General features: G+C 38.9%; 1 protein-coding gene across 10 annotated transcripts in view; it reads right to left on the reverse strand.

Annotated features, from left to right (window-relative positions):
* Positions 1-27,744, reverse strand: part of IQSEC1 (IQ motif and Sec7 domain ArfGEF 1) — a 333,281-nt gene that overhangs the window by 71,983 nt on the left and 233,554 nt on the right. Inside the window, exon 1 of one of the 10 annotated variants that reach the window (XM_081968712.1) lies at positions 11,729-11,865. The exons of the other annotated variants lie outside the window; for them this stretch is intronic. Within the exon in view, the coding sequence (XP_081824838.1) occupies positions 11,729-11,793 (65 nt within the window). The 5' untranslated portion in view covers positions 11,794-11,865. Of the gene's footprint in view, positions 1-11,728; positions 11,866-27,744 lie in introns of those variants that run through there. 10 annotated transcript variants of the gene reach the window in all.

The raw sequence follows: 27,744 nt of genomic DNA on the forward strand, positions 1-27,744 counted from the left end.
CCCCACAAAAAAGGAAAAAAATATTTTATTATTTGAAGCAATTTAATAATGATGTTGTTTGCCTTCAAGAGACTCATATTAGGCTGCAAGACCAGAAGTACTTAGTGAATTCAAAACTGGGAACATTTTATGCTGCCTCTGATTTGGTAAAGAAAAATGGTGTGGTGATATATATAAATAAAAGATTTTCAACTAAAGTTATAGAGGCAGATGACGCTGGTAGATATATAGCAATTCAATTTGATACAGACTTCGGTTCCATTTTGGTGCTAGGAATATATGCTCCTAACCAATGCCAAGAAAGTTTTTATAAGATGCTCCATTTAAAAATTTTAGACTGGAACTTTAAGAGTATTCTAATAATGGGAGATATTGGAATGGAGTGATTTCTCCAAAGATAGACAAGAGTACAAAGACGAAATTCACTACCAAATTACCAAAGGCTTTTTTGATTTACAAGACGATTTGAAATTAAAAGATGTCTGGAGGACGCAACATCTAAATGAGATGGATTTTTCTTTCTATTCAGATAGACATAAATCCTTTTCAAGGATTGATTTCATTTTGTTAACACCGGATCTACTTCCTAAAGCCAAGAAATCCAAGATTTTCGCCAGGTCACTTAGCGATCATAGTCCGGTGTGGTTACAAATTGAATTAGGGATGAGGCCAAGAAGGTCTTGGAGAGTAAATGAAAATTTATTTAGATATGAAAAAAATGTTGATGAACTTAAAAAACACATGAAGGAATTTTTCAGTTTTAATATGAATAAGGGCACTCCCATTGAAAATAGTTTGGGATGCAAGTAAAGCTTATATGCGTGGGTCCTGATACATATGAACTTTAAACACAAACAAATTAGACAGAAAAGGAGAATGGAATTGGAAGATGAAATAAAACGCAAAGAACAGCTGCTTATAATAAACCCCGAATGACCAGGCGCTCCAGATGGCGCTAAAGCTGTTGAAGATCAATTTCAGATGCTTATAGCAGAACAAACAGCAAACCAATTTGCAATTTGCTAAACATAACACCTTTGCCAACGCTAATAACCTGGTAGATGGTTAGCATATACTTGAGAAGGAATATGAATGACAGAATTATTGATAAAATTGAGTTTCGAGGGAAGATGGTATATCAACAAGAGCTGATTAAAAAATCATTTGTGGACTATTATACTAAGCTATATGTACAGGATAATATACAGAACAAGTTAATAGATGATTTTTTGGAAGGAAAAAGGGTTGCAAAAATTTCTGTGCTTCAAAAGGCAAATTTGGAACGTCTTATAACCGCTGATGAGATCACTTTAGTTATAAATCAACTTAAATTAGCTAAGGCTCCAGGGACTGATGGTTTGACTGCAATGTATTATAAAACTTTACAACTGGAAATGATTGAATATCTTACACAACTATTTTGTAATATACAACAAGGAGGTAAAATACCTCCCTCATGGAAAGCGGCTTTTATCTCATTGATACCTAAAGATAAAGAAAGAAACCAGAGGATTACAGGCCGATATCTCTTCAGATTATAAAATATTTGCTAAAGTATTAGCCAACAGATTGATGCCGGTTATTCAAGAGATTATTCATCATGATCAAGCAGGATTTATTGAAGGCAGACATATGAAGGAGAATGTAAGGCAACTCATAGATTTAATTGACTATCTTGATAAGAATAAGCAGATCTCTGCAGTGCTGGTTTTCTTGGATGCAGAGAAGGCCTTCGATCGAGTGAATTGGAATTTTCTAACCAAGACTTTGGAAAAGGTGGATATGGGACCACGATTGCGGCAGGCGATTGGAGCAATTTATCAGCAACAAAATGCACAACTTATTATTAATGGAAATTTGTCAACAACTTTTGAGATACAAAAAGGCACAAGACAAGGTTGCCCATTATCCCCATTGTTATTTATTTTAACTTTGGAAGTCTTGTTGAACGCAATTCGGGACTCAAAATCCTTAGATGGCATAGCTATCAGGCAAAAGGAATACAGAACTAGAGCATTCGCCGATGATCTGGTTGTTACCCTTTCACATCCTTTGAAATCAATAATCCAGATGAAAAATATCATAATAGAATTTGGCATGGTGTCTGGGTTTAGACTAAATCAAAACAAAACGAAAATGATGGTTAAAAACATGACAGAGACTCAAAAAAAGAGACTTGTAAGTTTAGCAGGTTTTGAAATAGTTTCTAAAGTTAAATATTTAGGAATACAAATTTCAGAATCAAACACAAAACTTTTCTCAAATAACTATGAAGTGTTGTGGCAAAAGATACAGAAAGATCTTGAAGCGTGGAAAAAGTTACAATTGTCTTTGCTTGGAAGGATCTCAGCAATTAAAATGAACATTCTACCTAGATTTATCTTTCTATTCCAGATGATTCCGGTGCTCAAGTCAGATAAAACCTTGTTAAATTGGCAAACAACATTAAATAAATTTGTTTGGAAGGAGAAAAAACCGAGAGTAAAGATGAAGATTATGCAAGATACACGTGAAAGAGGCGGCCTCAGACTCCCAAACCTTCGATTGTATTATGAAGCTGCGGTATTAACGCATGTAGCAGATTGGTTCGGGAAAACAAAAATGGAATTGCCCAATATAGAAGGCCATGATCTTGTTCTGGGATGGCATGCATATCTTTTTTATGAAGACAGGGTGGATAAAGTGTTCAACAACCATGTTCTCCGTAGTGCCTTGATGAGAATATGGAAGAAGCACCGGCCCAATTGGGATTATAAAATACCGCTTTGGTTGGATCTTGCAGACACCATGGGGATTATGAATATTAAGTCACTCGGGGGTTGTTTATATAAAGATGTGCTTATTGCTGATGGGGGCGAATGGAAGTTAAAAACTTTGGAACAGCTGTTGGAAGAAGGAATTATTTTAAATTGGTTACATTACATACAGCTTCAGAAGAGATGGGAAGAAGATCGCAGGGTCGGCTTTATGGATAAAGAAGTGGAACTGATTAAGCAGATAAAAGAGACTGGTCCAAAACAAGTTAAAAGAATATATAATGTACTGTTAGAAAGAGACTCAGAAAGTGAATTGGTTAAGGATTGTATGATTAAATGGGCTCAGAATTTTGGTGAAGTGGTTATGTTGGAAACGTGGGAAAAAATATGGGTTCAGAATGTTAAATTTACACAGTCACAGAATTTAAGGGAGAATTTTTATAAAATGTTTTACAGATGGTATTTAGATCCTAAAAAATTATCATGCATGTACCCAAATGTTCAACCAAAATGTTGGAGATGCGGGTGTCTAGATGCTACCTTTTTTCATGTATGGTGGACTTGTAACAAGGTTAAAGCTTTTTGGATAAAAATATGGTGGGTTATGCAGAATGTATTTAAGAAAAGAATACAATTCACTCCACAAATGTTTTTATTGGGTATAGTTAAGGATTTTACCAAAGGGGAAACAAAATTGGCCTTGTATATGGTTATAGCAGCTAGGTTGTTGATTGCGCAACATTGGAAAAAAGATTTTTTGCCGACAATTGATCAATGGATTCAGAAGGTGGCGGGGTTTGCTGAAATGGCAAAAATTTCAGCTTTCTTAAAAGCTCAGAAACAGGAGGATTACACACAGGAATGGGCAAAATGGATTGATTATATACAGAATAAATACCAGACTAGGAGTTATTATCTAGCCTTTAGGTAAGAATGTTTAGACCGATAGATGATCAGACTAAATAGTATATGGGATGTTTGGAATTGTTAGAGTGCTATACAGCGGAAGTCAGGGGGGTGGGTTTGTGTGGGAGGTGGGGGAGGGTTAGGGTGGAGGGTGGGGCAATATATATGTATGAATAAATTAGAAGATGGGACTAATGAAACATTGTTAGGCTAGGAGAAATTTATATTAAGAGTTATAGATGTTAAATTAGCTTAGAAAATGATCAATGTGTTATTATTAATTTAAGAGTAATTTATATAGTCTTTGTTGGGAGGAGAGGGGTTATGAGTAATCTATTTTAAGATGGGGGGAGGGGAGGGGGTAAAGTGTTTGGTATAATATTTGAATGTGAATTTTTGCGGGGGGGTTGGGGGGGTATAGCATTTGTATGAGATTTATATTGTGTGGAGGGGGGGTGAAAAGGGGGAAAATTTGTTTGTACAAAACTCTTTTAATAAAAAAAAAAGAACTAATCCTTCATTTATAAAACATAAATAGCTTAAGTAACTCTTCAAAGCCAATTCTAAATATTCTATTCCTAACTTAGAGAATGTAAGTGATTGTTAAAGCTGGCACCATATTTATGGCATATAATCAATCAGGATTGAAAAAGATGAAGAGAAGATAAACAGCATTTTACATTTCATTTATTAAACACAAACGGAAAAGTGGGGCAGAGTTTGAGTGGCTATGTAGCCCAAGGCTGGTTGCTGGGGAAATTAGAGTGCAAGGAAGAGAATGTTTTAAGAAAAAGTGCAAGAAACAGAACAAAACAGTTTTAAAATTATCTTTCCTGGAAAGAAAAAAAGCACTTCATTATTAGGGAATGTAGAGCTCCAAATAGTTTCATCAAAAAGAAAATGTATAATAAAGAAGTTATACAAATGAAAAGTCTTGATACACTTTAAGGGCTCACCAATATATTATCACATATGCTTTTCTGGATTACATTTCATCTCATGAAATACCATTGAGTATAGTCCTGAAAGAAGAGTAAAGTATATACACACAGCTGTTGGTGGGGGAGATACAAGCAGGAGAAAGGAATGGCAGGAATTACTGCATTTCAAGTTTTGATTTATTCTTTTAACATAGTCCCATGAATGTTGAAAAAAGATACAGTTCAGAAAACCCTGGTTGCATTTGGTTTCATATACTAGTCAATAAATTCATATGAAGAGCAGACTAAACCAGACATATACGATCTTCAATTTCTGTATATGAATCTGACCCTTTTTTCCTGCGAATTCAAATATTTCCATATATTGATGTATCGCTAATCCAATTCTAAAATCCTAAATAAAATAATCAGGATAGCAACATATTATTTGTCATATCTGCTCCTGAATTCATAGTCACACACATGTTCTTTACAGCTCATTTAGTATGAACTGGAGAAGTAAAGAGATAATCCTAAGAAGGGAAGCAATGACAAACTTAGATAAGTATTTCTTGGTTAACACAGATCAGAATAATTAAAACAGCAATTGTTCCAGTGATAACATGTGATTATTAAAGTTGGACACTCAGAAATAGGGAAAGCAGATCAATGCCTTCAGATTAGGTGTTGGATACTAATAGTACCATGGACTGTAAGAGTATCCAATCAATTATATGCCCAAATAGATTGATTGTTCTCATGTGACAATGATCAATAGACAGAAACTCACATATTTAGGTCATGTACTGAGGGAATAGTGATTTTTTTTTTAAAAAAAGTAAGGCTGAGAATTAAAACACAACTAATAATAAGATTAAAGTGCTTGTTCTTTGAAGGCCTATAAGTTATTATTAAAGAGAGGTCGAAAGTAAACATTTGCTCATATAGTCACCAAGAATCAAGCCCAACTTTAATTAATTGTAAGCTTATTTTTAATTACAGCTATTCCAAAAGATGGTAAACCTAGCATATAAAAATATTATAGAGTATTTGGTTTTGTTTTATCTAGCAACAAATACCCTAAGGGGGTGATCTAAATGCAGAATGACATTCCCTGGTGATCCAATATCAATTAAATTCAGTTTAATTTTGCTTTTATCTATCTAATAAGTCATGAATTTTATCCTAATGGCATTTAAAGCTGATGAAGCTATAATGCCTTGGGGTGCCCAACTTTTCCTCCCAGGTATGCCTGGTTAGCCAATGGTAAGTTTCTGGTCCCTGGTGTTGGGAGACTGGGTTTTGGTAATAGAGATGGCATGGCGGAACATGGATCGAGGGTGGACAGCACAGTGCTTGCTGGTTTATCACCTTCCTCAAGAGTTTTTTTTTTACAGTTGGGGGTGATTGGGGAGATGATGTCCACAGGGTTTGGTGCTCTTTCCTTCCCTACTTAAAATTTTGTGAGGCATTTGGATGAAATCATTGATTGTCATGGAGATTACAATAGATTCTAATTTAGTGCATTTCGATTGTAACTCTTTTACAGACAGTATTCTATTCTTGCAATCATAGTTTCAATTAAAGAAAGAGCCGTGGTGGCACAGTGGTTAGAATTCAGTATTGCAGGCTAATTCTGCCAACTGCCAGGGGTTTGATTCTCACCGGCTCAAGTGTTAACTCAGCCTTCCATCCCTTGGTAAAATGAGGATCCAGATTGTTGGAAACAATATGCTGACTCTGTAAATCGCTTAGAGAGGACTGTAAAGCACTGTGAAAAGGTATATAAATCTAAGTGCTATTGCACTTAATATTTTTAAATATTTTGGTATATGTTATTGGCTTTACTGGAGAACAAAACAATACAAGTATTCTCAAAAACAATGTTGAATATAAGAATTACAAGTTTGTGAGGAAAGATCTAGCACGGTGATGGTGAACCTATGGCACGTGTGCCGGAATTGGCACTCAGAGGCATTTCTCCGGGCACACCAGCCATCACCCACTGCTCTTTTGGGTTCTGGCATGCACATGCGCACTGGCCAGCCGGTCTTCATGGGTGCATGCATGCCAGAAACCAGAAGATCAGCTTCCTGGCGTGCCCATGAGTGCCAGTGAACTGCTCTTCTAGTTTCCAGCGCATCTGCAAGTGTGTGCCAGGGAGCTGTTCTTCCAGTTTCCGGTGATTCCCCCCCCCCCCCGGGGTGCCAAAAAGGTTCGCCAACACTGACCTAGCAGTTCCCAGGTAAAACAGAACTATTCCATGAACACTGAGCAGGTGCCTTTCAATCTCAAGGCCAGGAATAGTGAGGCTAAATTTGCACTGATTTGAAAGAGCAGGAAGAAAAGGCCTAGAATTTGAATCTTAGATCCAAAGCACATATATAGGTTTTGACCTTCTTGTCTCAAAAAGGAAACTAATTTCAATCTGGTGTTTCTGTATTGTTTGGTAAGCAAGTTTTAGAATATATAGTAAAATCTCTAGAATATTTAGCAAGACATCTGACAACAATATCTATTTTCCCCTATTTTCATCAGTTATGCCTATATCATAAGATCCAAACTGAACAGTAGATATGACTTCTTGCAATCACTGCTGGTAAGTTGCCACTGCTTTACTCCAGTATCAGAATCTAGAAGGACCAGATAACTCAAATAGTGAATCAGTAAGCCCAGGAGGTGGGACAAAATATACCAAAGCACCACTTTCTCTATAAGTATTAAACCAACTAAACCAATAGCAGCTATAGCTGAAGTAGCTGTAGCTGTTCCAAGCCTACCAATACCAGATAGTCACTTTCTTGCAACAAAAATATAATGGGAATCCAACTGAATCTTCATCCTTCAAAATGAATTATGCATTTCCTTAGGAGCCAAGCAGGATTTCTTATAAATTGACACAAATGGGAATTATAGCTGGCCTAAGAATAGAGAAAGCTGCAAAACAGACAAGAACTTGTTCTATTTGGACAATTATGCTAATTCTATGACTGACTTGAGGGTTAACTTTAATGATTCAGTCAAGCAAGTAACTACCAACTGTGAACTCTGTTACCTTTTACATGGTAAGTACCTGATACAGGAATATACAGGTGAAACTCGAAAAATTAGAATATTGTGCAAAAGTTCATTTATTTCAGTAATGCAACTTAAAAGGTGAAACTAGTATATAAGACTCATTACATGCAAAGCAAGATAGTTCATGCCATGATTTGTCATAATTGTGATGATTATGGCGTACAGCTCATGAAAACTCCAAATCCACCATCTCAAAAAAGTAGAATATTACATGCAATCAATAAAACAAGGATTGTACATAGAACAATATTGGACCTCTGAAAAGTATAAGCATGCATATGTACTCAGTACTTGGTTTGGGCCCCTTTTGCAGCAATTACTGCCTCAATACAGAGTGGCATGGACGCTATCAGCCTGTGGCACTGCTGAGGTATTATGGAAGACCAGGATGCTTCAATAGCGGCCTTCAGCTCTTCTGCATTGTTTTGTCTCATGTCTCAGATTCTCTATGAGGTTTAGGTCAGGTGAGATTGCTGGCCAATCAAGCACAGTAATCCCATAGTCATTGAACAGGTTTTGATGCTTTTGGCAGTGTGGGCAGTTGGAACATGAAGTTAGCATCCCCATAAAGCTCATCTGTGGAAGGAAACATGAAGTGCTCCAAAATCTCCTGGTAGAAGGCTGCGTTGACCCTGGTCTTAATGAAGCACAGTGGTCCAAAGTCCTCTTTTCTGATGAGAATAACTTTTGCCAAAAGCACCAAAACCTGGTTCAATGATCATGGGATTACTGTGCTTGATTGGTCTCTTCATTCTTTCTCCATACTCTGGGTCCTTGGTTTCCAAATGAGATGCAAAAGTTGCTCTCATCAGAAAAGAGGACTTTTCTGGGGACCCAACATAGAATCTACTATACATTGAAATCTACATTAGCAAACAACAGAAGCCCTTGCACCTTTATTTAGCCTCCTATTATGTTTTCCTATCATTTGGAAAGCAAATTGGCTTTGAACCTACATTTTGCTGGCCGTGGCATAAAATCTGGCTTTACAATATGCAAAATCCTGCAATCCTTCCAACTTCCATCACCAAATCCATCACCAATCCTCAGCTGAAGGTTCCTCCTACTTTGCCTTACAAATATGTAGCCTATACTGATATGTTTGGAAAGGGGGAAGTGCAGACTGCCCTAATTGTGCTACTATACTATCAGTTTTATTTCAGGAGATAAGGTCATGCAAAATACCATTATCTAATATTTAATATATAACAGGCCTACTTGAAAGTATGTATTGATGACAATTTGTAGAAAGCCTTTCTCAGCCACTAATCCTTTGCATTAGTGCTACTACCATTTTTGTTAAAAAAAAAAGAGAGAGAAATGGCTTTCTCTGTAATAAGAGTAATCATTAGGATTCATTATTTTCTAATCTCATTTCTGAGCTCTTGAAAATTTCTGCAGAAAGCATACATTTTTATCAAATTGTCTCTTACATGAGAATCTCCACAGACATTTAACTATGTACTTTGGGATGAACATCCTTGAATGGTGCGGGAGTATGAATGGATTTCCAGAAAAATTGTAGACGACAGGAACCCTTTCAGCAGTTCCAAAAATGCTCTAGACCCATTTGCACTACTCTGCGTTTGCCAGTGAAAATGGAACTCGCGAGGGCTACTGGCGGCCCTCCTGAGCTCCATTTTTGCTGGCAGAGGGTTGCAAGTGTTACAGGCAAAAATGGAGCTTGGAAGCCCGTTTTCACTTGCAGAGAACTTGGGCGACCACAATTGCCCCCGACATGATTGATGTTGAGCTGGACATGCCCAGCCTGGCCTCACCCACTCCGTTCCCCCGAAATTAAACACAACTCTGATGTGGCCCTCAATGAAATTGAGTTTGACACCCCTGGTCTACGGTATCCATGGAGGGCATTAACTCCTCCATTGCCCCAGACTCATTCTTGCCCGATAGATAATAAACTTCATATCTCTGGAATGCAGCAGTTCAAGCAGGGATGACACTGTGGATTACAGAAGGCAATACAGGGAAAGCAATCCCAGCTGTTTTCTGGACCCCAAATTGAACCAGAAGGCCTCACAGAGCCTCTGAGAACCCTCAATGACTCATGGATGACAACAGACCACTCCCTCCATCCCCATGCTTCATTGATTACATACATGGTAGATTAGCAACCTAATCCATAATTTTCCTTATTTTATTCTTTCTCATACAATGCCAATTTAGGCATGAAGAATTAACGCAATGCATTTGGAATCAGAGCATTTATTCTTTTCACTGGGCTATATCAAAGAGTACTTAAGTTAACTTATTTGGAATGAAAACTCAAAGGGAAAAAAACAGCAATCTCTCATTCCCCCTGCCCTGGAAGAAAACCCAATAAGTGATCAGATAAGTCACTAAGTTGATCCTCCACGTAACAACTTACAAAGCTGTTCTTATTTCCTCTTCCATACAGATCAGTAAGATCATTTATTATTTGGACATTACTTTTGCTTCATAGGTGAAGAATGGCACCCATCATTCATTCAATCCTTAGATAGGGAAAAGCTGAGTAAATTGTAGGCAGTCACTGGCTGGAAAGCAGTAGTCACCCCTTCTCAAAATTGCTTTTTGTTAACTTACTTCCAGAGCTAAGTAGGAAGTATGCAAGTCAGCAAAATAAGGAACGTCAACAGAGCAGTGCAGAACTTTGTACTTGATTTGTGCCCACTTCCAAGTATGCCAAGAGCAGGAATACAACAGCTATGTCTTTTACTGGGCTCACACAATTGTCCTCTGCTACTGCTATTATAATCTCAGAAAATACACAATTGCTTTAAAAAACCATAGGCAGGTTCTATGTTCATGTTATCACACACTCTTGAAACATCTTTATGAAACTTAGCCCAAAACACTACATAATCTTACAATGCTTATATATTCCTTCTCTCTGAAAGTGCAGCATATAGTCTTGTTAACAGAAGCATCAGGCACTTTATCCTCTCATTATTTGCTCAGCAGAATTCTCCTTCTGAGTAGCCCAATTCTGAATTTCAAATCCTCTTTACTGTGCTTTTTTCTTCAAAATAAACACAACAGTATTACACACCCTTTTTCCAAATAGGTGGTTAATACCATAAAGAGTAGCTTTTTCTAAAGATCCTATTCCAAATTCTAAGTGCTTACACAGCTGTAACTCCAACTGGTTTCAACATTTACTGCATTTTGGATTGTGGCTTTTGAAATGCAGTGATGTGCATTTACATTCAGCATGTCATTTTTTTAAAATAATGAAAATGAATAAAGAAGGTTCTGTGTTCAAGTAAATTGGAGAAGGTGATAATATAAATGCAATTATGTACAAATATAAGCTGCAGCTCTTGCCATATTGAAACAATAGTATTGCTTTAGAGTTAAATAACTTTTGCCTCCATGTTCAAATGACTAAGCTATACATCTTAACCTTAAAGGACAGATACAAATGCTGTAGTGTTGTTTTTGAAACCAAACATGTGTACTACTAAATATAAAAGTATCCTAACTGATAGATATGGATAAAAAGCTACACTTATTATACTCAAGATACCTTTACAAAACATTTAAAACAGATTATTTAACATTATAGAATATATAATATTCTGAAATAAATCCTTGCCTGGATATAATTCAGCCTAAAAGACAAGAGAATACTACACTATGTATTCTATATGTGCTTACACATTTTCTGTCTATGTGTAGGTAGTCTGATGTCAATAAAGAGTTGTCATTTATACATTATTATTTGTTCTATTTCTTATATTTGTTAGAAAATATTTCTTCCAAGAATGCTGTAATTGTTACAGTAAAAAAAAACACCCAACAGTCAGTGAGACCAAACACTGAAACCCTTTGTGTCACCAGAATAGTATTTAGATGTGCAGCTGATCATTTTCTTAACCACACTGCCTCAGTCTCTCTCTTTCTCTCCCTCTCTCTCCACTAATCACACAAAACCATCGTTCAGGACTAAACAAAGCTGTTCTGAAATTTGCTACTGAAATACAAGGGGGAAAAAATTCCTTCCCCTCCAGACTGGTCGTTTGGCTTTACGAAAACCCATGCTGTTTCCAATAGGCGGTAATGGCTTACCAGCTGTCAAGCTCCAGCTCCAGCAATGACTGAGTCCTCTCCGAATTACAGTGCAAGCACCACATGGCTGGAGAGAAGTAAAGAGGACCCCCCACACAAGTTTATAGCATATTTTACCCCCACCCGGTCTCGCCCACCACTTTCGCCTTGCCCTGAGACTGCAGAAAGAGTAACTAGAGGACGCACCAAGAAGCGTCCTGCTAAGTCTCCAGAGCGAGTGCTGAGAGAGGGGGGAGGGGGTCCGGAAAGGCACGAGCACTCGGAGGTCCACCCTTTTCCAGTCACAGCGCGCGCGCCTGTGCACGCGCATGCCCTCACTCAGTTACCCTCTCACACATCCATCCATTCCGCCAACCGAGCGAGCTGAGAATACCAATGGCAGATTGAGGCGGGGGGGGGGGCTATCTTGTGAAGCAGAGATTGATTTTCGGAGCAAATGACAAGGCGAGGGCTAGTGAGGAGACAAAAAGAGAGAGGGCGGTAGTCACCCCAGGAATAGAACATTGTCGGGGTGAAGTAAAAAAAAGCGCAAGCTTTTTTTCGTCCTCTCTGGCCATTGCAGGCATGTGACTTCGAAGAGGAGGAAAATGCACAAGCAGCGGCAGCCCCCGCTTCCTCCTCCTCCACCCACTTATACTTTTCCCCCTGCTTCTTTTCACGTGACGGAAAGAGTGGAGGCAGTACTATTAATAGTGACATTCAGACTTCGCTATTCAGCAGCTTCGGCGACCCTAGTAGCGGCTGTTTCCTCGGGCCGGCGGGCGGGCAGGCGCGCGCCCGCGCGCACGCACACACACACACAATTTCGCTTTGATAGCAACAACTGTTGGCTTGAAACGGCTTGAAGCTATTTTGAAAAAGAGATCGTTCCTTCTTTTTCCTCCCTTCCCTTTCTTTTGAGTTCTCTTTTCTTTGCGATATAACTCTTATGTTTCATAACGACATTTTGGCCGCACTGTCCTCCAAAGTTAATTAAAACTCAAAACAAAATAACTACAGAACGCTTGTTAACTGCAAACTGATTACCCTAACTATGTCGTAGTGGAATAGATTTTGGGTTTTAGCAATTCTAAATCCACTTAAGCAGATATGAATGAATAGGACAGAATGTATCTGATTTTGAAAAATGAGGTATGAGTAAGTTTTTTCTTTGTCCATCCATATAGCTTCTGACAAGCCTTCAGAAATCTGATTCTGCACGCTCCAGAAATGCTAGGCTGCAAGTCCCAGAATCCCCCCCCCCCCATGCATATTTTGACTGAGAAATATGGAAATTATACTCCAACATTTCTGGAGGGCAGAACGCTGTTCCAAAGCTATTAGATGCAGCCCAAAGTCATATTAGCTTTTGGGGAGATAATTTACAATTATGATTTGGAATGGATTTCAAATTAATTTGGCTCATACACCTGCTTACAGAGAAAATTTACTGTTACAGCATGCTTAAAATCTCCCATGAAGGTAATTCCACTCTGTTCATATATTCTTGGCCAGTAAACACACCAGGAATCCTGAGACTATGTCATAAACATTGCCACAAAATGCCAATGCTGAAAGTGTATCAAATTATAAAATATCAATTTTCCTGAAGATAAACTATTGAGATAACTCCCTGAAACCTTTTTCTTCATTTCCACTGGAAACTCAGTGTGCCTAGTGTTCTGAGCCCCTTCTGTGGGGCTCAGAAGCATTCTATGAATAAATGTTACAGAAGGATGGGATGCAAGCTTTATTTATTTTCATGAAAAAAACTATTTTTTTAAAAAAAAACATAATCCCATGGGTATAAACTTTTAAGAACAAAAAAAGTTGCTGATGCCTTTAATCTTCATCTTAATATTTATAATAGTTTTTTGTACTTTGAACCCATCCGCTTATTCAAAACAAATTTATTAAGCATACATTTAACTTCCCAGTCCTTCAGTATTATTCAGTATCCCTCATATGACATGGATTCTCATATTGTTTTTCTTATGCACATCTGCCAGTTTCTTGATAATTTTAACCTACAGTGCCTAAAATTAGGCATGGTTAAGGCAAACATGGCATTGTTATTTCATACAGATGTTATACTACACTAGCTCTGGGACAGAATTCTGTAGCATCCCACATGTATATATCTCCAAATTGATGAATCATTAATAGTTTTTTGGGGGTGGGAGTTTGAGGTGTCGTGGTCCATTAACAAATATACATCTAACTAAAAGTGACACCATTAGCCCATATTTTACCATACGTCTAGTAAGAATATGCAGGGAACTTGTTGAAGCCAAACCATAATTGATTGAAAACCACAATTCTAACTCCACTGTAGGGTTGGGAAAGCTGGCAACAAATGCACTATAGAAGTACATTATTTGCCTTTTGTTGTCACTTTGCAGAAAAGTTAAGTAACCATTTCAAATAATATTGACTTAATATTATTTGACTTAATATTAAAGTTACCCGTTACTTTAAAAAGTTACTTTGGATTTTATTATACCAATTACATTTCATACAACCGGTCAATGTTTTATGAGCACCTCCCTTCCTTCTTTCATAGTTTTATAACATTTATTGGATACCAGTAGAGGCAGTGATGAATTGGCACAAATGTAATACAAAAGATGCTATAAAAAGCTAATGGACACCTGGGGAGGAAAAACATGCCACAAAAAATAAGCATGAAAAATTGATAATTAGTTACTTCCTTTAAATAATTAACATAATATAACAAACTATAATTTATTAAGTTTTATTAAGTATGCTGAAGTGACTATTAGTCTTGCCTGTCTATGTCACATATCGTGATTCCTATTTACCCTCAAAAAGTAACTCTTATGCTAGGTTGAGAAAAGGTGATTCTGAGTCATGACAAAATTTAACATGTCATTTGAAAGTCTGCCCATCCCAGTAAGAAACAGATCAACATATCTTCTAAATCTTTATTTGTATTTTTGTATGTTATCAATGGTTCATTCAAAATGCTATGTAACAATCCTCATAGTTTGAAGTTATTTTGAAAGAAAGTAAAATATATAGTTTACACAATCTTTTCATTTTTAATTTTAATATTGCTTTAACTCATTTTAATTGCTTAAATAAATTTGTTCAATTAAGTTTTTATTTAGACTATTCTTTTAAAAGTGTATCCATGACCTCAAAAAATCACTTCTGTTGCTAACTTTAGAATTTATTTTGAGTAATAACCTAAATTTATTTATTTATTTGATTTATATAGCCACCCATCTCAACTAGTGACTCTAGGTATCATACATCATAAGACATGAAAACCTTCTCAAGATAAATCAATAGCTTAGTAGGCATTTTAGTCCACTATCCAGGTATACAACACAAATGATTTGATTCATCCTTGCTTTAAGACTTAAATCATGACTGTCAAACTATAATGAGTTCACATAACACGTTAAGCCAAAACCATACACCTATGTGAAGTTGTATCAGTATTGGATTAGGATGGGCATCCTCAAATTCAAGTCTACCCTTGGCCATAGAAACCAATTAAAACTGTTCCCACAATATTGGATCACTCATCTATTATATTTCTGAAGCAAAGCAAACAGCTGCATTGTGAAATCAGATTTCTATTAAATATGCTATACTTATTTGTATTTTTACTAAACATGGAGACACAAAGTTTTATCTACCTTTTGCTAAGCACTGCTGTGTCTATTGCATGTGTATGTTTGATGTGTTTTTTAAATCAAGACATCTAACACAGATTTCTCTTTATGCTTTAAGTGTAAAGCATCCCCATGCTTTGTAAATGCTTTTTGTTCATGATACAAACTACCCTTAGGCAAGAACTTCATTGGCTAATTGGGAGAATAGTTAGGAATAAATTAGATCCTTCTGAAGCTTGTGCCTCTTATGTTTTGATATGCAGCACAAGTAATTCCAATTTGGGACTGAATATCAGATCGGAAGTTAAGCAAGTGATGTGGTTGTTATAGTCTTTTAGAGTGAGATACTACCACTCCATGCTTCTACTAACTAAAATAATTGCTAGAGCAAAACAGAAACAGGTTTGCTTGCTGATACATATAATGAATGTAATTCACTCTGAAGTATAATATTGCAGTTATTTTTTCTGAAAATCCCACCGCACTGAGCACTACGGCAATATTCCAAAGAATTTCATTTGATTTACCATAGAACGTCTACATAGATAAGAGAAATTTGACTCTACTCCCCCTGACTTTACTATTATATGATAAATGGACCGATCAATATATGACACAGCTGTTTTTCAATCCTCCACTTGGATTATTCAATTACCTGCAGTGTTAAAAGTACTTATTTTAATGTTTAATTTAGCTAGCGGTTTTATAAATAAAAATTTTTCAGCATGAAACCATGGCTTTTGTTCATATGTTGCTGAAATGTGGCTCAGGCCAAATGCCTTATTTGTAGCTTGGACACATATTCTATTATGGGGAAAACTGGCATTCTTATTATTATATTGATTTTTTTGTTATCAAGGGATGCAGTGGATACCTGCATCATCTTAGACCTCTGAAAGGAGTAAAAATTCCATTTTTACCTATAGCACACAAACAAAAATGTTCTAATTATTTCATCTTAAGCTACTCCAGGACGTTTGCAAATAAGATGCAATGGGAAATGGATTGTAATTTCTAATACTGCATTGCACATTAGCCAGATTATAATGAGTAAAGTGTTCCATAGGTTTCCGTTCAATTTTATTCATTCAGAATGTATTTCCAAGATAGTTCTTTTTGTGACATGTGTACCAAAACAGTATGTTTAATCTTATACAAATTTTGATAGAATCAATATTTCAAACACACACACACACACAGACACACACACACACACACACACACACAGATTCATTCATTCATTCATTCATTCATTCATTCATTCATTCATTCATTCATTCATTGAATGTTATGAGATTTGAGTATTAAGATATTTCTAAAGGAAAACTATATTATTTGTAACAGAACAACTCACAGATACTGGACTGGATTAAAACACATAAATGTATAATTGGGCAGGCTGGCAACAGTTGACCTCTGCCATCTCACTTAGACATCTAATAACTGGAACACCCAATAATTTCAAGCAGTGTAACAAAATTGCAATCCCTACAGGTAGTCCTCAACTTACACCCACAACTGGGACTGGAATGTCTGTTGCTAAGCAAAGTGGTTGTTAAGTGAGTTTTGTCCAATTTTATGATCTTTTTGCTACCATAGTTAAATAAATCAAATGATTGTTAAGTGAGTCATGCAGTCATTCAGGCTTCCCCCATTGAATCTGTTCGTCAGAAGCCCCCTGGGAAGGTCACAAGTGGAAATTTATGTATTATATATTTATTAAACAAATGTATATGGCTACCCAAATCACAGACAGTGACTCTGGATGATTTCCAAATAAAAAATTTCCAGTACAGAAATCCATATGACAGTGATGGCTAACTTTTTTGTAAAGGCATGCCAAAATTGTGTGTGTGCACATGTCCACACCCATGCCCATGCCCACACCCACAATTCAATAATAATTGGGGGAAGTTTTTGCCTCTCTCAGGCTTCGGAGGCTTTCCTGAAGCCTGGGGGGGGGGGGGAAACGGGTCCAATGGGCCAACCAGAAGTTCGGAAATGATCTGTTTCTGGTTTCCGGAGGGTCTCTGGGGGGAGGAGGAGGCCATTTTTGTCCTCCCCAGGCTTCAGGAAGCCTCCTCAGCCTGGGGGTGGGGTGGGGTGAAAAATAGGCTCAATGGCCCTCTGGAAGGCCAAAAATGAATTGGCTGGTGCACGCATGCGTGCCGGAGTTGACAGCTTGCATGCCGGCAAATATGGCTCCACGTGCCACCTGTGGCAAACGTGCCATAGGTTCGCCATCACGGCCATATGATCTCAGTATGTTGCAACTAATGTAAACATATGCTGGCTGCTATGCTGTTGAATTTTGATTATGTGACTGTGGTGATGGTGCAATGGTTGTAACTATGAGAATCAATTGTTAGTAAGTATGGAGTATGGTGCTCATATAGTTAGGATGATGGTTAGTGAGCTTGTGTTCAAGACCTGAGTGCTGTTGCATAGACAAGTGGGCTCCCATCATTTGCTCCAGCTCCTTGATGGGGACATGAAAGGAGCCCTCACTGGCACATCCTATGCAACGGTGATATAATCCTTTCAATCCGGACGTGGTGCCTTCAACATGAATGGGATGAGAGGGGGGGGTATTGTAAGTTCCTCTTTTCAGTGCCATCATAATTTTGAATAGTTATTAAACGAATGTTCATAAGCCATGGACTATTTGCACCTAGTTTGATTTAAGGACTCAACAATCAGTAACGCTTCATGAAAAATGTATGAATTTAGATTTGCCATTCTAAGAAAATTACTATATTTGATACAGTCTAGGCAAAGTTAAATCCATACACATTTCATTGATTTGAAGGGCTTAATATACTACAGATTTACTAGATTTACACTAACACAGCACACAAAGTTTGTAGTCAGATTTAAATTAATTTACTTCATTAATATTAGCAGAGTCCAATCAATCCAATCATGTTGGGAAACTTAAAAAAATGTCCTTTAAAAAAAGAAATCCTTCCCTCTGTAGCCATTCAACATATTAGTAAAAATGGAACCAACACTAATGTATGGCTATGATACTGACAATCACTGAAAGTGCACTGTCCTTTTCCAAGCATAAATTATCCCACTAAGACAGTTCACATTCCAACTCTAATTCTTAATTGGTGCTCTATAATGAGTTGTAGTCCAAAATTAGGCTGGAGCTGACCACTAGAAAATCTCAAACACCCTCATGTCCACGAATCTATTCTCACACCAAGAATTTCAATTTCCTCATCTATGTATTAATAAAGCAGCTCATGCCAGTTTCTTTAAATGTAATAAAACCATGGGTAAGGACATAGTTCACGTAAACAGAAAGCAACCCGACAAACCTTCTGATTGAGGTAAAGAATGGAAAAGGGAAAGCATCATCTATGTTTGCAGCGACTAGTTCATTTATGTCAAACCCTCAGTGACATACTGTATTTATTTTATTCTTGGTGGAAATCTTCATGTAATCATTCAGTCAGATTTTGTGGTACATTCTTTAGAGCTCATAGAACAGAGATTTTAAAAAATGATTAGGAATAAACAAATCAAAATTGGCTGGTCTTTATCATGTTGCATTCCTTTCTGATTCTCTAGCTCTTTCTGCATCACAACTGTCACTACAACTGTTATATCCTAACTGAAAGGATACTGCCCATGTTCCCTTGTAGACCTTACGTATGGAATTATTTTCCTGATTTGGGCATCTCTCGTATTTAAGTTTTTTTTCCCCTCAAAATTTATTTGTTGCTCCGAAGCCTCTAGATCAGTGGTTCTCAACCTGTGGGTTGGGAACCCTTTGGGGGTCAAATGACCCTTTCACAGGGGTCGCCTAAGACCATCGGAAAACACATATTTTCGATGGTGTTAGGAATTGAGACACCAATTTTATTGTTGGGGGTCACCACATGAGGAACTGTATTAAAGGGTCACGGCATTGGGAAGGTTGAGAACCTTCACTGCTCTAGATCATTTCAATAACCCTATGTTATAAGAACATTTTGTGTAATGTAAGCAGTCATACATTCCATCTCTGTTTATTCCCCTAATGCTATAATTGGTGCATCTTTCCCCCCTCTGCTTATCACAATGCAACAAGTACATAATATTTTAATTAGGTACCAATAATTTAATAATCTGCTCTTGAATCTTCCTGGCTATTGTGCACACCATGTGGCATCTGCCAAAGCTGTAATGAACTCAGGAAAACTACAATCAACCATGGACAGCTACCCTTCCATTCAGAAATGAGCATTCAATCAAGTAATAAGCTCTGTGGGTAGGTAACACTGATTTGCTGGTGTCATTGTCTTCCTTTCTATCTGCAGAATTGACACTAAAAAGAAATGGGTTGGGTATCTTCATCTGCTCATTGCATGACTCAAAACTTTTGTTGAGGATACTACATTCTCTGTGCTCTCTGTTGTTAAGTTCATATTTGAGTTCTGATAGAAGAGAGTATTTGTAGCTCAGGAGTTGAACTGTATGGTTCTTGGGGCTTTCTGAGTGCTTGTTTCCTTGGTCGTTTTCCTGCATATGTTTCATCTTCAAGTAACATCTTCGGTGTACAGAACAAGGACCCCTCATTTTGAGTTCCCCCAAATGAGTATAAAATAGGCCCTTTTCTATTCATGACACTTGGGAGATAAATGTACATTCTTTCAAAGTGATATAATTAATTTAAAAGACAAAGAATAGATTAATTCTCTCTGACAGATTAACCCAGAGCCAAAATTATATGAATGTATTGTAACTTCTTTTAGAATTCCTCCCAACCTGGAAGCAATGTTCCCTATGTAATTATCAAACAACCTTAATGTTATTCTAAACAGTGCCTTTTTATGTTGCTTATGGAATCATTAATAAAGTGAGACTATAATAACGTACATTATTTTAAAGTAACATTTCTATTATTTTCTGTAATATATTTCCTAAATTATACGAAAAATAAAAAAGTCTATTTTGACATTTTGCCAGTTCAAATATGTTCAACTCTTTACTTCTGAATTAGTTAGTGAAGATTAATAATGACTGTTGATCTAGATGACATGTATTACAAACTGTAATTACAAGTTGCATTTATTGCACTCTGGCTAGGTAGTGTCATCAACACAATGAGCATGAACTTCGAGTTCAGAGAAAGAGAGGGCAGGAAGGCCAGCATGCTATAATCCATGTGGCTGCAAAGAATCAGACACGATTTAGTGGCCGAACAACAACTGTATGAAATTAAGAATGTGCAGGTTTGTAATAATTCCATGTTATGTTTCAATTAATAATAATAATGAAAGAACCAGAGATGAGTTTGGAAGAAACTTGTTGACATTCTGAAATCTTGTGACCCAGGAGAAAATGTTAGGTGATAAGAGTGGATTGGTGAAAAAATTCAACTGTGAATTTGAATAGTGATTTGTTAATTGCTGAAGAAAAGAGCTATTTGTTTTGAATACAAAGGACTAGGCGTAAACCTATCTATATGTACATTTGCAAAATGGGATGTACTGAAAAGCATAATTGATCTGACTGAAATATTAGAGAACTAATGGAGGGTGAAAGAATAATGAAAAGATCTATGGGACAGACTCTTATTTGGCAATGTCAAGCGTGAAGATAATAATACAGTTCAATACAATCTTGACATGTTAAAGATGCAGCATGAAAATAACAGAATGAACTGCAATACAAACAAAGATAAAGTACTTCATTTAAGAAATTAAATAAAATGAACAGCTTGGAATATCTAGCTTTGTAATAGAAGCAAAAGAGTAGTTACCTAAAAGACTAATGCAGTTTTAAGCTGCATCAACAGAGCTATAATTTCCAATCATATGAAATAATTGTTCACTTTATTCTGCATTCATCAGACCTGACTTCATGTACTGTTCAGTGCTAGACACATTTCAAGAAGGATTCAGCTGAACTGGAACAAGTTTGATAAAAACAGGGTGGAAGTAAGAAACTGAATCTATCAAGGACTTGGAGTTGTGCTTTTTAACCTGTTTGTAAATTATCTTGATTTAGGGATAAGATGCAATATGGCCAAATATGATATAAAATATTCAGGATAATCAAAATAAGAGACCATTTGGCATGATTAAAGGTGCTGGATTAGAAGTGGGCAAACTGCAAATTGCCTTAGACATGTAAATCAGCTGGATGATTCTGATTCAGAATGTTGGCTCAGGAAGGAAGGGAATGGGAGCACGTGTGCAGGGGAAGGGGACCGCAGCTCGCGCTGATCTGAGGCTAGCGCTGAGGAGCCTCCTGCACATGCGGTCCCATTCCCCTCCTTCCTGAGCCAACATGAAGGGGACTGCGGCTCGTGCTAATCTGAGGCTAGCGCTGAGGAGCCTCCTGCACACGTGGTCCCATTCCCCTCCTTCCTGAGCCAACATGAAGGGGACCGCGGCTCACGCTGATCTGAGGCTGGTGCTGAGGAGCCTCCTGCACACGTGGTCCCATTCCCCTCCTTCCTGAGCCAACAGGAAGGGGACCATGGCTGGCGCTGATTTGAGGCTAGCGCTGAGGAGCACAGTGTGGCTCTTCTCCACAGCACAGCAGAAGGAGTTGCTGTCTCCGCCACCGTGATCCTGTGGTATTTTGCTTGCATGCTTGCAAAGATCAAAGTTGTCACAGTCCTCCCTTCATGATGATCATTTGATGACGTCACCAGCTTCACCAGCCATAAACCTCACCACACTTCACTGATTCTGAATCAGACCCTCTCTTTCAGCCATAGGAAGAAAGTATTGGCAGGATGTTTTTGAGAAATGTTGCCAAGAAAACTATTTATATCTATGATCACTAACAGTCAGGATTCACACAAAGGGCTCTAACAATAACAGCAATCTAAAGTGAAGAGCCCCAGAAAATTCTTTTTAAACTGGATGAAAGGCCAAGCAAACTGGAGTAACACTTTGAATAATGTCCCCACTCTCTTACCTTTACATATAGATTGATTGGTTCTGAACTACCTGAAGCTTAAAAAAAGGTGTTTATTTCATAGTGCATGGCTTATGTCATGAAAACGAATATGCAGTAACTGTGAAGAAGAAAAACTTAATGTAAGAGATTATTAGAAAAGATATTGAAATAAAAGTTCAATATTGTAATGACCCATATACAAATCTATGGCATGTCCACTAGAATACTGTGTACACTTCTGGTTATCATATTTGAAAATATCTATAATAGAACTGGGGAAAATGGAGAAGAGAGCAGCCAAAATAATTAGGTGCTCAAATACAGTATTTTCCTGTAAGAAAAAGTTTGAAGTTATTTTATTCGTTTATGCCTCTCTGGTACTTTGACTAACTGGAATACAGAAAAGTATAGAAGCATAGTTATTTGGTTAATATTTAAGTAAAGAAACTCTAATCATAAGAAAGGAAAACCATACTTCATATCTGTTAATAACAATAGAATAGCTGAATGGATAGACATGATAATTCCAATCTTATTACATGAAATAAACTGACTTTGATTTGATAGATTTTCCTAAAAGTCTTTTTAAGGCAATAAGAATTTCACATAATGATTTCAGTAACTGCATCTAAAATTACTTGCCTCACTGCTTTTGCTTAAATATGTCTTTGGAATTACATCAATGCTTTGTAAAATAACATAAAGATAATAGAAATGGAAATTGCATGCTTTTATGATTGCATAGAAAGAACATTGGTTCTTACCGGAACGTGCCTTTTCAGTAGAATAGAGGGAGGGGTTACACATGGGTATTGTCATAGCCTGATTGGTCCATACACTGAGGGAAATTTCTATAATATTCCTCCATTTCCCATTGGCTCCCAGTTTCTTTGATGTCGAAGGACTGCACCTGCAAAAACAAGCAGACCACGGGACCTCCCGACCCTCCACCTGGCCCATCCCTAACGCTAACTAGGGTGGGTTGTTATTCTACTGAAAAGACATGTTCAGGTAAGAACCAACATTCTTTTTCCAGTAGAATCGAGGGAGGAGTTATGCATGGGACATACCAAAGCTTAGTCCCAGGGAGGAAAAGGTTAGGACCCAGGGGGAGGGGCTGCTGCCACTTGCTGCAAGACCCTGCGTCCAAAGGATGCCTCTGCGGAGGCAAATACATCTAGCTGATAGTGGTGGATAAAGGGGGTCGGAGACAACCAAGCGACCGCCCAGCAAATGTCCTCAAATGGGGTCCTGGTGGCCCATGCCACCGTGATGGTGGCGCTCCGAGTGGAATGGGCAGTGATCCCTGTGGGAGGGGTCCAATTGGATGCTTTATAAACCGTCACGATGGCCTGCCTCAGCCACCTGCCAATAGTGGCCGAAGATACCCTAGCTCCTAAGGACCCAGGCTGAAATAAATCTGTGCACCTCTGACGTTCGCCTGAGGTAGATATGCAAGGCACGGCGGACGTCCACTCGGTGCCAGAGACGTTCCCTTTTGTGAGAAGGGGCAGCACAAAAATTAGGCGAGATGATCTCTTGTGCCCTGTTGAATGGAGTGTTTACTTTTGGAAGAAATGTAGGATCCAGACGAAGGACCACCCTATCCTGGTGAAATTGGCGTAGATCATCCCTGGACGACAGAGTGCCCAGTTCCAATATGCATCTGCGACCAAAAAGCCACCTTCAGGGACAACAATCTAAACTGGACTGATCGCAAGGATTCAAATGGAGCTCCCATTAAGGCCCTGAGGACAAGGGGTAGGTCCCAAGTGGGAAATCTATGTACTGGGGGAGGCCTGAGATTTGCTGCCCCCTTTAGGAACAGCTTTATCAGGGGGAGGTGAGAGAGAGTGGAATTACCCTCCCCCCCCCGAGAACAGAGGACAATGCAGCCACTTAGCGACATAAGGTGTTATGGGAGAGGCCCCCATCTAATCCCTTCTGTAGGAATTCAAGAATCTGAGCCACTGAAGCTTCAGTTGGACAGATACCAAGTGGATCACACCATTTGACAAACGCCAACCAGGTGGAGTTGTAGATCCGAGTGGTCGACAGGCGCCCCGAGGCCTCAATGGTTGCTATGACCTTGGAGGACAGGTTAGCATTCCTCAGGAGATGCCACTCAAGTGCCAGGCAGTCAAGTGGAGCCACTGGGATTCTGGGTGGATGAAAACCCCCTAGCACAGGGCTATCGCCTCCCGAGATGTCCTCCATGGGGGGAGGGGGACGGATAGCTGGACGAGGTCCGCAAACCAGGGCCCTCTCTGTCACTACCTTCCTGAGGGTCCCTGGGATAAGGGGAATAGGAGGAAAGGCATAAAGGAAGCCTGGCGCCATCTGCTCCTGAGGGTGTCCGTGCCCTCCGTGGTTCGGGTCTGGAAGCGGGAGAAGAATCTCGGCAGTTGTGAGTTTGCTGGGGTAGCAAATAGATCTACTAGCGGGGTGCCGAACTGCCGGCAGATCTTCTGGAACAACTCGGGAAGGAGTTGCTACTCGCCGTTGTCGAGTGTTGCTCGGCTCAGCTAGTTGGCCTGATGGTTGGAGGTGCCCGAGATGTGCTCCAACACCAGTGATGACAAGTTTCTCTCTGCCCAGGAACCAAGCAGCGTCTCCTGAGACTATGAAGGAGGAAGACACCAGGGCTGCTACTGGGGTATCGATTGCTGGTAATTGTAGAGCTTGGCCAAAGGCCTGCTCTACATTGTAGAAGCAGTGATCGCTGCTACCAGGATTGCAAAAGGTGGAATGATGGGCCCACTGGTTCTTTACCACCTCTAGAAATAAGGGAAGGGCAGGAATCTCCTCCTTGTTTGTGGCGGTGTTAGAAAACATTGCCAGATTTGGATCCCTAGGTTGAGGGACCGGGAGGTCCCCATTTCCAATCTTAGTGGTCTTCCTGGCTTTCTGTAAAAGTATCTTGAACATGATTGGTAGAAAAAGGCCAGGAAGATCAGGAGGAACTGAGTCCTCATCCTCCGAAAACTCCATGTCTTGATGGATGTCCTCCCCTAAAACAGAGCCTTCGCTGACCATGGAGGGGGAGGGGGGGCCTAACGTGGTGCTGTTTGTGATGAGCCACTGGGGCCCTGCCAGATTGTGATGCCTTTTCTCTCTGGGACATACAGGTGGCAATGCCCCAAGTGATAGCTGTAGAAATGAGCCTCCTAATACTTTCAGGAAGGAGATCCAGGTCCTCAAGGTCATCTTGCGATTAACCCAGGACCGGAGGTTCCTGGGGAGCTAGCCCTGAAGAGGTATGGTAGGACCTAGAGGGCCTTCCTAGGGATCCACATCTCCACCCCCAATGGTTCTTGGGGAGATGGAGGGGGAAAGAGACACTTCCTGCCTGGAATGTCTGTGGCATCTAGCAGGAGAGACTGAAGGGGAAGATGGGCTGAAACCTCTAGGAGGTGAACCCGAGTGGAGAGATAAGGGCCTGATAGGAGATCTGAATCTGCTGGCAGAGTTGGGCCTAATGGACTGGGCTTGCTTTTCTGCCCTGGTGATTGTTTTCTCCAGTGCCCTCTGTCATCTAAGCTCATCCCTAGTGGTGGCTCTGGAAGGGTGTTGGTCAGCCGAGGGTTTTGAAGCCACGGCCCTGGTTCTGGGCCTGTCTAATTGTCCTTCTCTGACTTCACTTGGAGCCTCTGATGGGGTCTGCGGGAGCTCGGATCTTATTGCTGCCACTGTAGCCACTCACGTGTCAGACTATCAAGGCCACTGTAGGTCCCGCCAGTGCCTGGGCCTTCGGGAGCTGTTGGCCACATTCTAGATAAGGACCTGCCGGCCTCAATCAATGGCCACGTTGCAGGAACCGGAGTAGCCGACAACGAGGCTTCTGTAAATGGCTGCCTCCACGTGGCTGCTTCAAAATGGCCACTGGAACCTCCGATCGCGCTGCTGAAAGCCTTAAGAATGGCCATGGCTTGTCTTTTAATCGCCGTGGCTTGTCTTTTAACTGCCACGACTCGTATTCAGACAAGTTCGAGCGGCAGGGCAAGTTTGGAGTGGCAGGAAGACAGCGCGATCAATGGAAGTGCTGCTCACCGCAAGGAGACTTCCCGTGCCAGAAAAAAAGCTGCAGTTTGTCTTTTAAATTATGCAGCTCGATTGTTCTTCTGCCGGACTCACAATCTAGCTCCTAGAAACCTGCGCTTTGAAGCCCGTCACTCCCGTTGGCCCGGGAATCGGACAGGGGCCCTGGCCCCACAGGGTAGGAGGCGTGGCACCCCAAAGGGCTCTCCTATCCCACGCAAAACAAAAACAATTGTCCCTAGGGGCCACAGCTGAAATAAATCTAGTAATTTAGATATCCAATTAATCCAATCAAATCAATGAATTTTAGCAAGATTTACAATATTTGAAGGTTTCCTACCTAGGAGCCAAAGCAGTGCTTGGACCAAAAATCTGAGAGGAAACTGGGGGCCAATGGGAAATGGAGGAATATTATAGAAATTTCCCTCAGTCTATGGACCAATCAGGCCGTGACAAAACACATGCGTAACCCCTCCCTCAATTCTACTGGAAAAATTGATGGCACCCATCTACAAAGTTTCTCAGTGTATTTGGTAAAGAAAAAAATTACATTTCTTATTTGAACAAGCATCAAACACAAATGCACATTCATGTGCATACACTTAGTTTTGTTAGTGCTATGATCCAGTTTTTTATTTATATATAAATAAATATAAGAGAATACATTTCATATTAATATTTTATGATTATATCTACTTTTCTGCTAGAATTATTTTCCCAACTACAAGTAGCTCTCAACTTACAACAGTTCATTTAGTGACAATTCAAAGTTACAACAGCACTGAAAAAAAGTGACTTATGACCCTTTTTCACAGTTATGACCTTTGCAGCATACCCATGATCAGTTGATCAAAATTCAGATGCTTGGCAACTGGTTTATATTTTTGATGGTTGGGGTGTCCAAAGGACATATGATCCCCTTTTGCAATTTTCTGACAAGCAAAGTCAATGGGGAAGCCAGATTCACTTAACAACCAGGTTACTAACCTATCAACTGCAGTGATTCATTTAACAACTGAGGCAAGAAAGATATTAAAATGGGGCAAAACTCATTTAACAAAATCTCATTTAACAACAGAAATTTTGGGCTCAATTGTGGCCATAAGTTGAGGAGCACCTGTATTTAATAAATTAACACCACTAACATTTAAGGATGGCTATTCTAAATTTGTCAAAAAATATTAGGAATGTGTGCTTGTGTGTGTATATATAATAAATATATAATTTATATTTATAATATATTATAATTTATATTATAAATGATTCTTTAATATCGTTATTATAAATAATATATATTTATAATTAAGATTCCATACACACACATGTATTTACACACACATACACAGAATGGTGTTTTTTCTAGTCAGTCCTTATATTCTGCATAACTCTTTATAAATATCAAAGTAATAAAACTTATAATCACATTCTTTTATTTAGTATATGGCAGCG

This window comes from Natrix helvetica, assembly GCF_964273705.1.
Source record: "Natrix helvetica genome assembly, chromosome: 1".
In the NCBI taxonomy this organism is placed as follows: Eukaryota; Metazoa; Chordata; class Lepidosauria; order Squamata; family Natricidae; genus Natrix; species Natrix helvetica.